This window comes from Colias eurytheme, chromosome 27, assembly GCF_061535395.1.
Source record: "Colias eurytheme isolate Ceu_HAF_F1 chromosome 27, ilColEury1 Martin Lab GWU primary, whole genome shotgun sequence".
Lineage (NCBI taxonomy): Eukaryota > Metazoa > Arthropoda > Insecta > Lepidoptera > Pieridae > Colias > Colias eurytheme.
The window spans coordinates 1,045,305-1,058,056 of record NC_143006.1 but is presented as its reverse complement, the minus strand read 5'-3'; the positions used below and the strand labels follow the sequence as shown (position 1 = coordinate 1,058,056).

Genomic DNA, 12,752 nt, shown 5'->3' with positions numbered 1-12,752 from the left:
GTTTAGGACCAATCATATCGCTTCATTTAGTTTGAAGTTTGAAGCGTCTAGCGTTTGAAGCACACCCCGGACACTCCATACAAAATTATCGTTTTGACAGTCACACTGTAGAGACTGCAAATGTGTGTGTTAACGCTTTATGGTTGGCACATTTGTGACTAGCGTAAAAAAAAATTCGCGTTTTTCTAAGAGCGTATACGCACTTTGCGGGTAGCCGCATTGCGGGTAGCCGTCCGGCTGACCGCAAGCACAATTATGTACGTAATATTCATTTCTATGCGCACTGTGCGGTCTGCGGTAGCCGCATCGCAGTGCGCATAGAAATGAATATTACGTACATAATTGTGCTTGCGGTCAGCCGGACGGCTACCCGCAATGCGGCTACCCGCATAGTGCGTATACGCTCTAATGAAATACATCCGTAAACAGCACAATATCTAACCATTTTCTACGGAAAACGATAATCACAAATCCAAAATAATAAAATTACTTTAAGTCAATTTGATTAATGTTGTCAATCTTCGTTGCGTATCGTCCTTGCAGAAAAATATGGCCCATTTTAATCACGATCGCGCGGGGTGAGGTAAGTTTAATTTTGGGGGGAGGCGGAGAGTGTCCGTTCTGTAGCTTTTAGCTACTATTATGTATTCTGTGCTATTGGCTATCTACAAACACATTCCTCGCTACACATTTTCGCACATTATTGGTGGAAAAGCACCCGTACTATATACCTATCTATATAATATGTTGGCTAACTTCTTGTTATATCTGTATGTACCTATAGATGTTATTCTTTGTAGAATAATGTTGTATATTTTAATAAGTATAATGTCAGGTTGACAATAGTTATTTTTGGATTGGTAGCGAAAGATTGAAACAATCGTGAATAGGTATTGTTAAGAACACAATATTTAAACAGTGGCTCTAGAATGAATTTAGGGAAAAAACTCTTAATAGTTAATACTATTTTTATATCTAATATTAAGTTTAAGAATCTGTAGAAATGTACCTACAAAATAAAATGTAATTATGTATTGCGTTGTTTTCACAAATTATTCAAGTTATAACAGACGTTGTTTAGAAAATTAATTCAAAGAAAGTTTTACAAGTAAACCGACATGTTCAAATTGAATTTAATAATTACAGTATCGAGTGTCGACGGAATGTGCTGGAAGTTGTTCAATTTTAATTATTAATTCCATTCATATACATAAATTGGTTTTCAAATTCTTTCATTTCATAATTATGCTTTCAATGAAGGTTGAACCTTGGTTGTACATAGGGATTTGAAATTTAATGCGCAGTGAAAAGTTGATAATAATCAACATCTCTCTCATCAAAATATTCTGTTTTATTAACACGTGACTATAAAACGACTGAATACGTTAATTAGTATTTTATGTGTCTGAGTAGTATATTACTTTCATTAAAAAAAATGAAAAAAAAAACAATCTACGTGAACGATTTTATAAATGTGTTAAATATCTCCATACGTAAATACTTTTGCCGCGACAAAATAGCATATTATATTACCTACTAGCTTACCGCCCGCGGCTTCGCCCGCTACTACGACGACCGAACCTACTACGAACCTAATAAATTATAGACTAAAACCTTTCTCTTGAATCACTCTATCTATTTAAAAAAACCGCATCAAAATCCGTTGCGTAGTTTTAAATATTTAAGCATACAAAGGGACATAGGGACAGAGAAAGCGACTTTAATTATACTATGTAGTGATTTCACATATTACTATCAATATAAATTACCTATATTATATTTCAACCACCATAATATTATATAACCTAAACATCTATGTACAAAACTGCCCAACTATAATAACTATAAATATAAATAACGAACGCGATTTATTCATTATACTATTAACTAATTATAAATAGTTATTTTAAAAGTATTTTTCCTTATTACAGATATGGACTTTGGTAGCGGAGGCCCCCCTCCCCCTGGCATGATGAAAGACAGGCACGGACCGCCGCCGCCTCATCACCCGGTGATTATTTTTTACTAGCTGTTCCCCACGGTTTCACCCGCATTGTTGGTCTTAGCGTGATGATAATATATAGAAGGCTATACCTTCTCGATAAATGGGCTATCTAACACCGAAAGAATTTTTTAAATCGGACTTGTAGTTCCTGAGATTAGCTCGTACAAACAAACAAACTCTTCAGCTTTATAAAATTAGTAGGTATAGATTTTTTTATTAGTTGTTTTTGAGATAAGTTTGTAATGATGAAGTAGTGTTATTTTTGAAATTTGTATGTATGTGTGTCTGTACAAAGGCAAAATAAATGATTTTCCTCAAAATAATTTCAGCGTGACGGCCGTGGCTACGGGCCGGAGGGCTACGGCGGTGAGGGCTTCGTCCCTCCGCCCCCCATGCACCATCCGCCTATGCCGCCGCAGAATCAGGTATTTTTTATGTTTTTGGTTTACATATTTTGTAAAGAATTAAGAATTTCAAGTGTATGTTTTTTGGTGTATGAAATAGGCGAGATGAGGCTTTTAGAAGGATGACACAGCCAACCATATTACGTTTTAATGTTATTAATATTTGATGATCTTTTAAATTGGTATTGATTATTTTACAGTTAAAAAGAACGCGACTATTATTTTTAACTAGTTTCAAATTTACAGTATCAAATTATTGCTAATTTATTATTAAGTATCAAGTATGTACCGTAGCTAATTTTTACGTAAGATTTTTTTAATTTAGGTATATTTGTATTGCTATCATTTCACCATGTCACAACAAATACTATTACTTGTTGTTCCGGCAAACGTTGTTCATTTTTTTTTCTACGTCTCCACCGGGAATCGAACCCATGACCCCTCGGTTCAACGCTCACACGTACCAAGGAGGCGGTTAAAGATATATAGAAGATATATAGAGATGTATTATATTAATTCAGGGCGGTCCCCCACAGCAGGGCGCCGTGATGATGGTCTACGGGCTCGACCCGAGCACGGCGAACGCTGATCGGCTGTTCAACCTGTGCTGTCTCTACGGGAACGTTGTTAGGGTGAGTACCCGCGTTTGTATAAAAAAAAATGTGTGCGTGTACTAGTGTACACACGTAAGAAGTGAAACTTCTTTATGACCTTATTTTTCAAAAAATAATTTACTATATGCAACTTTACAGAAGTACGTCGAATCAAAGATGGCGCGTAACGAAAAAATGTCACGCGTAACGAAAAAATGTTACACTCAATTTTTTTCCAACCCCGATAAAGAAGTTTCACTTCAAAAAATGTTTTTTTTTTGTTAGAAAGTGAGTTTTTTTTTAAGGAACGTTCGATTTAGACCACTGCATGACTGTAATAAAATTATGAGATGGATACCGTAGGTTTGCGATATTTTAATTGTGAAGTACCTACATTCAGTATTTAGATAATGCCAAAAAATTGTGAATTTTCTTCAAAAGTGTCATTTGTTTCTTTTTTTTAAATAGGCCATTTACACTTTTTCGTTTGCATTCAGAATTATTTGTGTATGTTCGTTAAGTTAATACCTAGTCTAAAAATAAAATAAAATACAAGCTAAAAATTATAGATTCATAGGGGTATCGCCTTTGTATGTAAAATGTATTACATTTTTCGATCGCTTCTTTTAAACTATAGCAATCAATGGCTTCTCGAATATAGGCGATTCCTAGACATGTAACTACTTTAAAATTTTAAACTGCACGAATGTAATGGTTTTCTAGAGAATTTACATGCGAATTGTCTTGCAGATAGTTAAAACCTGAAGAAACCGATTCGTATAAATAGTTTTAGAGAAATATACTAGTTTTTAGAATGAGGGTAGTTCGAAATTGTACTTAGATTTTATTGATTTTTTCCTAAAAAATATTGAACACAAAATATTTACATTAAGCATTTCATAGTTACTTTAAATTAAACTATCATGTCACATACGTCATTTATCTTAATGAATAAATATAAATTCGTTTTATTAAGTTACATTGCCATATATCAGCAAGGACCTTTATATGGTTTAGAATCGTGTAGGTCTTGTCCTAGACCTTTTAAAGCTCCTGTTCTAAGAATGAAGGGACATAGCTAATTCTAAGCATTCGACATTTTAACACAACTATAAATTTTAAGAACTATTGCATTTATTAACCTTTACTTATTCAAATGGATTAATATACTGATTAGGATTCCGCGATTGTATACATTGTATATAATCTAAAATATATTATTACCTTAAAGTTGTTCAAAGAACCTAAGTAATGATTTATTGGACTTTAGTTTTACGTTCACTTTGAGTTTTTTTTGGGTAGGTAAATCAAGGTCCTTAAATACAATAAGAATATACCCAGCCGTTTACGCATGATGTCGTTACCAAGGGAAATAGAAATACCAACCTTTTTTTTACATATTTGATTAGCCTTAAGTATCCACTTTCTTCCAAAAATTATTTTTGTAATCTTCCGTGTTTTTGTTACTTAGAAGTCTTCGGATAGAAATGTCTATCTATAATATCGAATAATCTATGTATATCGAATTATTATAAATTATAAATTTTGCTTCGTTAGTGAGTCTTCCGATGTAAATGTTTAGAATCTATATATTTATGTATATCTAATTATTATGATTATAAATTCGCAGATAAAGTTCCTAAAGACGAAAGAAGGCACCGCCATGGTTCAAATGGGCGATGCGGTGTCGGTCGAGCGGTGCGTGCAAAATCTTAACAATGTCACCGTCGGAGATTACACGTTGACGCTAGCGTGAGTTTTGTTTGTTTGTTTGTTTATACACATACATTCACACAATATACGAAAATCAATTAGTGAAAAACCTTTTTTTTTAGTGAAACCACACATAACATAGAAAAAGTAATGTGCGAAAAACTTCATCAATACACTATATTTATGGACTATCAGAAAAGTTTACATAATACCAATAGTTTTATCCTGTACAGAATTTATTAAGTTTTCCAAACAATCTACAAAGAAGTTTTAAATTAATCGATTTACCGAAAAATATCGTGTACTGTTTTAAACTGTTTTACGTGTAGGTACTGTGTAAATACAGTTCATTGACTTGGTGTAAAATAAACTTAAAACATCCATAAAAAACATAAAAAATCGATAGATTATTCTCTATAATATAATCTTAATGATGTATGTTAATTACCTATACATATTATAATATGTGTATTTCAATATTGTTATTAAAACAAAATACCCGTAATATTGCAGGTTCTCAAAACAAGCGTATCTCTCGGAAGTAATGAACCCGTACCCGTTACCGGACAAGAGCCCGTCGTTCAAGGATTACGTCAGCAATAAGAACAATCGCTTCCTAACACCAGCCTCGATACACAAGAATCGGATACAGCCACCGTCTAAGGTTAGATTCTGTAAAACAATCTAAAAAAAGAGTGTGTGTGCCGAGCACACGTGTCAGAAGCGAAACTTTTTTGGCAGCATTCAAAGACCTTAAAATTTTACTCTACAAAGAAGTTTCATTTTAAAAAATGTTTGTGGGTATCCTCCTAGTATCCTCAAGTTAACTAAAAACTGCTAAATACATTGTAATAACATGACAGCATATTTATAAGTTATAACTAGTAACCTTTTACTTGAGCTTATAATTTATAAGTTGTATTTAATCAGATTTAACCTATCACTTATGTCTTTATAACATTTATTAGTTATGACCTGGGTCTTATAAGGTATAACCCATAATTTATAACTCATAACATATAACCTACAACGTATATCATATGTTTTATAACCTATAACTTTTTACATATAACCTATAACCATTTCAAAGATGCACTTCACATATAACCTATAACCTACAACGTATATGTTCTATGTTTTATAACCTACAACTTTTTACATATAACCTATATCCTACAACGTATATAATATGCTTGATAACCTACAACTTGTTACATATAACCTATAACAATTACAGGTGGTGCAACCTATAACCTATATCATGTGACTTACAACTTATTACATAACCCATAACCATTTCAGGTGATGCACTTCACATATAAGATATAACCTACAACATATTTCATATGCTTTATAACCTACAACTTATTACATATAACCTATTAAACCTACAACTTATTACATATAACCTATAACCATTTCAGGTGGTACACTTCTTCAACACACCCCCCGATGTATCGGAAGATCAGCTGCTGAGCGTATTCGCAGACTACGGAGTCGCGCCTCCACACACCATCTCTAAATTCCCGCTTAAGAGCGAGAGGTTTGTTTCTTTTTTAAATTTATTTATTTGATCAACCAACATTTGTTTTCAATGATTATTATTAATTAATAAAAGAGATTTGTTTGTTTTCTTGTACTCAGAGATGTTGTAGTACTCGCCAAGTGTGCTTATATACTTTTTTGTTTGTCTTTTGGTTACGATGCATAAATTATGTACCTATTATAATATCAACATAATATTTTTGCTCCCACATTCTCCTACCGTAACCATAACTATTATATTAAGGTCCCAATGCACCAGATGATTATTATTATTATAATAACTAAATAATAAATTATAATATTTCCAGATCATCGTCGGGTCTGATGGAGTTTCAGAATATCTCGCAGTCGGTGATGGCCATCATGGCGTGCAACCACGCGACCATACAGCATCCAGGTGAGATTTAAATTGAGATAAAGGGTTTTAAGGAAATCTTATATATAAAAATGAATCGCAAAATGTGTTGGTAAGCGCATAACTCGAGAACGGCTGAACCGATTTCGATAATTCTTTTTTTTATTATATTCCTTGAAGTACGAGGATGGTTCTTATGTAGAGAAAACGTAAACATGTACCACGGGCGAAGCCGGGGCGGACCGCTAGTTATTTAAAAAAATGTGAAAAATGAGGGTAGATTGTTTAATTTAGTAGAAGGTAGAATGAAAAAATTCTTTAGGGTAGGGACGTTGTGCAGATTATTCTTGTCTGGACTTTAATATTTGTTATTTATATTGCTCTGGATATATTGTGAAGTCGGTATATAATTTCATACACGTCCGACCTCGTCAAACGTCTTTAATAGAATGACTAATTGATAAATGATAACTACCCACATTTACACAACTCGTAGCGTTTTTCTATATGTTGTGTTTCAAAAAATATAAAAAATATTAATACTAAGAACCGATATCAACTTATATTTTTTACAACTTGTAAAATTAATTTAAAATAATGGTAACTTTTTCTAGAAGAGTTTTATTCAAAAACGTGTACGTTCAATAATTATTTTTTTTTAAGTATTAATAAATGACATTATATTTTCTTATATTTTGGCCCTAAACATTTGCAGGCGCGAAATTCCCGTTCGTGATGAAGCTATGCTTCTCGTCGTCGCGGCAGATCGGGCAGGGCAGGGGGCAGGGCGGGGGCAAGGGGCGCGACGGCAGCCAGGGCCCCGCGCAGGGCCCCGACCAGGGCCCGCACCAGGGGCCGCACCAGGGGCCCCGCCAGGGACACAACAATGGCGTCGATGACGACTACTAGTAAGCCCCTTGTGACCACGTGTGTATAGATAAGTTGCGAGCGATAAAAGACATGTATAAAGAGCGTGTGAGCACACGTGTTAGAAGTGAAACTTCTTTTGCGACGTGCAAAAGTTACATCGTCGCTTGAAACCGTGACGTGACGGTATTGCTAGGAAGCGATCTTGAAATTATACTCGCGCTGAAAGAAGTTTCACTTTGAAAATATTTAGAACGGACCAATACGCGACCGATGGTAAATGGAGGATTTTTTGTTGAAATTTGTATGTAGCAGGCACAAGTTGTTGTAAGTGAACTTTTTTTCTGTTAGAAATGAGGGTAGTCGCTGATTTGTTTTGTATGTATAGTGTGATGGCCTACTTTAGTGACGATCGATATTCTAAGTATGTTCTAACTAAATAAACGTTCGCTCGGTTTCGTTTTCATATGTTTAAAATTTATATTTATTGTGTATGTATTGTACGTACTCTCCTACCTACTAAGGGCCGATTTTCCATGTGTATAAAACTACCATTTTAAAAACGTATTCTAATTGCCCGTATTTGACAGTTTACGTGACATTTTAATATTATCGTGTAATACTTTATTGGACGGATAAGTTTTATCCAAGCATTGAAAAATCGGCCCTCAATATAATATGTGTATTCGAATGTTCGAATTTTGAAATTTTACTCTTGTCGAAACGGTTTTTAACGGATTTTTTGGACCGAATGTTATGAAATATATTTTATATCTTTGACAGTTTGTTGTAGGGACCATAGACGGTTTGTCATTTCTGTGTTTGTTCGTCGGAACGATGGGAAATTAATCTTTATTGAAGTATGTTACTTATAACTTGGCAAGATTGTGAACAAAAATAGAAATGACGGCCCCCTTTTTCTATATCATTATATATTTTATTTTAATAAGGAATATGTATATTATATATTCTTATATGAAATGTATACAGACATAAATAAATTTTAATATGTTTTTCCAATTATATTATTATATCTATTGACACTAGAGCATTTGACATTCTTTCCTTATTTTTAACTGTGCTTGTTGATTCTTTTCATATTTTCTAAGCCAAATAAATTAGCCAAAGTTGTAAGATTATATAGGATTTAAAATAATAAAAATGGAATGTATTTAAAATGATATTGTTGTAAATAATAATGCCGTTGATAACAGATTATTTTGCAGGTAGTTGTAAAAAAGTACAATCAAGTACTCGAGTGTCATGTAAAAAATAGCGTAATGTGTTGTAAATGTAATTGTAAGGTTCAGAAAAATTAATATCGTCACATGAAATTATTGCCACCTTTTTCATTGTTTTAGATTTAATGTAATTATTTAAAAAATGTTATTTTATATGTATTAGAAATTGTTGATCTTTCCTATTTATTATATTGAGAAATAATTAGTTATATTTTGTTCCAAAGGTGGCATCGACATTTTTTTCTAAAAGAATGACATATCCTTGTGATTAAATACCATAAATTTAATATTTTTCATGTCAATTGGTCTATACTCTATAGATGCGCGCGTAGCCTAAGTGTATGTAATTATATGAACAGTACAGTCGTGCACAAATATCTGATATTTTACGATGCAGCAATGCTTTTAGGCTTTTAATAGATTTGTACTTATCGCTACATTTTGTAGTTTAATACTATATTAAAGAAATAATAAACTTATAGCGGTTTTGTGCGCGACTGTACCCGCTTTTCCCGTCGAAGTATGTCAATTTTTGTAGATGTGACATTGGCATTTAGTTATGTCTTGTGCGTGCATAAGCTTTGAATTTGGCACCTACATATCAAGAAGACAAATAAATTATAGATTTAATGTAAAAAAATAATATATATGATATGAATTTATAACTCTATCGATGTCTTTTACGCAGGCAATATTGAATGTCCGTCTTCTTTAGTTTTCTGTTTCTTCTATTTTTTATTTTGTTTTTATTTCATGTGTTTTACATTTTACATTTTTCTACATCAGCGGTCCGGTCGAAAAACATGTGTGCACACCTTATGCATTTTCTTTAGTCTGTGTTAAATGTAATTGTGACAGTTGTGATGTAAACGTCAAAGATGACATTTTTGTTTTATTAAACAGTAACAGTTGTTTTTCGACCTGGATCGGCAAGTTTGAGATACATGCACTTACATGGACGTATTTGCTTCTAGTTAACGGCGAAGGCGGCGCACACACAAACACACATATCAAGACGGACGGCTACACACACACACACAGCCACCGAGTGCGGGACTTGGGTTGCCGTTTAACAATATTCACTCCAAAACACACATAAAAATCGTATTTTTCTTTTCAAAGTTACCAACGCAAAAACTACGGGGTGAACTCTTTTACAACGGCAACATTATTATTCCTTAATTTTTACAATTATTGTGATCTAGATCACTGCTATAAAGACATTAACAGATAGTTAATTTTAGACACAGTAACAATTTTTTTTTATTTCATGTTTAACACAATCTACATTTCCATTTTTTTATTTTTTATTTTATTTTTTCTCTTTTATTTTTTAATGTACTTGGGCGAGACGAGAGATGCGTACGCATTTTGTTTTGTATAAGTAGAGGTTTAGGTGTTGTAAGCATTATTCCCTTATATGAATTGAATATAATAGTTTTAGTTCCGTGTCGGCCATTTTGTGAAAAAAATGGAATACGTGCATCGCAAATGGCTGACATTATTTTTCCGTTTTGAGTGACTGTTTTAGAAATAGTTCGACATTTAATTTTTAGTTGATTAAAGGTGTTTCTGTTACATTATTTTTGCCCTTTTTAGCGTAAAGAAAATATTGTCTGTGCGTATTTTTATGATAGATTTTACCGGTTGTACACTAATGGCAGTTGTGAATTGTACAAGAAATAAAGTATATGTTGATTATAAGGTAGATACATTTGACTTTTATTTTTCATTCGCTTAGAGTGTGCATGTTTTATTCGGTATTGCATGAGTTTCGTGTTCTCACTGTGTGGTGACACGATACTGCAAGCTTGTCAATTATGTGTGTACAATTTATTTGTGCAAATTATTTGAGAGATGCAAGACGAACGATTGTTCATGCAAACTTGTCAAGCTTGTGGTATCGTGTGTAACCGCCTTTATTCGATGTTTTTTAAGAACCAAAAGTGTCATAATCGTAAGTTTTAGCACTTTTTAGGCTAGTAGGTAATTAGTAAGTGTCATGGCGAAGTCAATTATATTTGATTAGATGGAAATGATGAAACAGATTTTCTATAAACATAAAATTGGCCTATATCGATAATTATTTAATTCTGTAACTGACCAGTGATTTAAATAATATTTTTATAAAAATATATTAATAACTACATATTATTATTTTGAACGAAAACGTCCATTTGTGTTTCAGAAACAATGATTTGAAATAGACACCATAAATTGTAATTAACACTGGTCAATGTTTATTCTCGTTATAATATACTAAAAAATTTGTTCCCTTCCTTCCTTTTTTCTATTTATAAGATTAGATACCTACTCGTATGTAAAATGTCTAGCATGCTATAACTGTTTATGGTATGAAATTGTCTCATATAACACACTATTTACTTTAACACTAAGTAGTATAGATTTGCCTTGCAAACGCAATTTCTAACTAAAATTTAAAACATTTTTTTGTTTAAAAGAATCTACAAAAAAAACATAGCGTAAACAGTATTATAGCGAACAATAGTCCTATAGTAAACAATGTTATCAAATAAAATAGATGCATATCTTTTTCTCTAGAAATATTTTCGAAATGAATTAAATGTCTTAGTATTAGCAATTGATGTCGTGATAGAAATCAATATTTTGTGTTTTAAAATTATGTAAAAAAATATACATTTGTGTCGCTGTTGTTTTAATTCGTTCTACGTAACTGATAATTAAAAATTGTTTGAAAATCAGTGCAATAATATATTGTTGAAATAAATACTGTAATCGTCAATAACTCAAAACAATACATGTTTCACTATTTTAAATGACACAAAATACTGCACGAAACTATGTCTGACTTACAAAAACAGCACTCTAGCAAACATAAGATAATGTAACAGATTATAATTTTTAGTTTCTTCTTTCCTTATTTCTTAGCTTATCTTTCATTGGTATTAGGTAGTAGTTACATGTTTAACATTAAAATACATGAAACACAAATATTCTTTCATTTATACACAGCATTCCTTACTCCAAACATACGAAACATTACAAAACTACTAACAAGATACAAAATGGTTACACTGTGATAACTATGTTGTTGCTGTTGAAATGAATTAGAAAACTGAGACAATAAATAATTTTAGTACAGCATCGTTTTAGACACCAATAGCTTGATTTATGAACATAAAATACATAATGAAAAGGTAAATCTATCATTTTCAACTCTATGTGCTTTACAACAGCTCTAATTATCTAACAGCTAACTCAATAAATGCTATTTTTATAATCATTTCACGTGTTGAAAGTAATATCAATACCACATAATAAATACATATATACAAGTAATAATAAAACTGACCCTATATTGCTCAATATATTACAAGAACAGTACAATTTTCAACTTTGTTTCCCCTTTTTCATGACATTTTAACAACCATGAGACAGTGCCATTATCATAAAATTGTTAGGTATAGCACAATTGTTGTCTACTACAAATTATTATATATGACTATTTCTGTTGTGGCTTACTTTATAAATTAATTTAGAGGGTGAGGTTATGTTAATATGTAAATACACGGATGTATCATGTTGAAAGACTTTTAATTTTATTGTAAATTTTAAGAGAAAAATAATATATTTAGAATGCTGCACGAGACGCGAAAAAATGTAAATTGTATAGAAATAAAAAATGTTTTCGAATTGCGTTTGTTTTAATTCGTCGAGCTAAAATAGATAAACAGATATAGTCTAAAAGCAATTTACCTGAAATTTTAATCAAAAGCGCGGCAGTTTTGCTTTCGCGCCAAATTAATGCATTTCCTGTTTCTGACGTTTGGCATAGACAACAGACTATGGTGCGTAGATAACATCAGATAATAACCAAATAAGCCCACATATTATTACACAGATTACATAATTTATATAGGCCTTCGCAGTCACGTGATACTTCGTGTACTTCAGCTACGGTGAAAAAAAAAGCTCGAAGGTAAGTTTTGTGAACCTGATCATATTGAAAAGTAGTTGAATTGTTGAAAAGAAAATATCATAACAATG

The 12,752-nt window shown here is 32.1% G+C and overlaps 1 protein-coding gene across 8 annotated transcripts in view; it reads left to right on the top strand.

The window, feature by feature from the left end:
- Positions 1-10,435, top strand: part of sm (heterogeneous nuclear ribonucleoprotein L) — a 329,990-nt gene extending 319,555 nt beyond the window's left edge. For 5 of the 8 annotated variants that reach the window (XM_090117346.1, XM_090117345.1, XM_090117351.1 and 2 more), the window contains 9 exons: positions 1,932-2,011; positions 2,335-2,430; positions 2,931-3,041; positions 4,633-4,754; positions 5,229-5,379; positions 6,140-6,258; positions 6,569-6,657; positions 7,331-7,523; positions 9,698-10,435. In XM_090117346.1, the coding sequence (XP_089973472.1) occupies positions 1,932-2,011; positions 2,335-2,430; positions 2,931-3,041; positions 4,633-4,754; positions 5,229-5,379; positions 6,140-6,258; positions 6,569-6,657; positions 7,331-7,523; positions 9,698-9,701 (965 nt within the window). In that variant the 3' untranslated portion in view covers positions 9,702-10,435. Of the gene's footprint in view, positions 1-1,931; positions 2,012-2,334; positions 2,431-2,930; positions 3,042-4,632; positions 4,755-5,228; positions 5,380-6,139; positions 6,259-6,568; positions 6,658-7,330; positions 9,367-9,697 lie in introns of those variants that run through there. The other 3 variants (XM_090117348.1, XM_090117347.1, XM_090117349.1) reach the window with 3 other exon arrangements.
- The last annotated feature ends 2,317 nt before the right edge of the window (positions 10,436-12,752 follow it).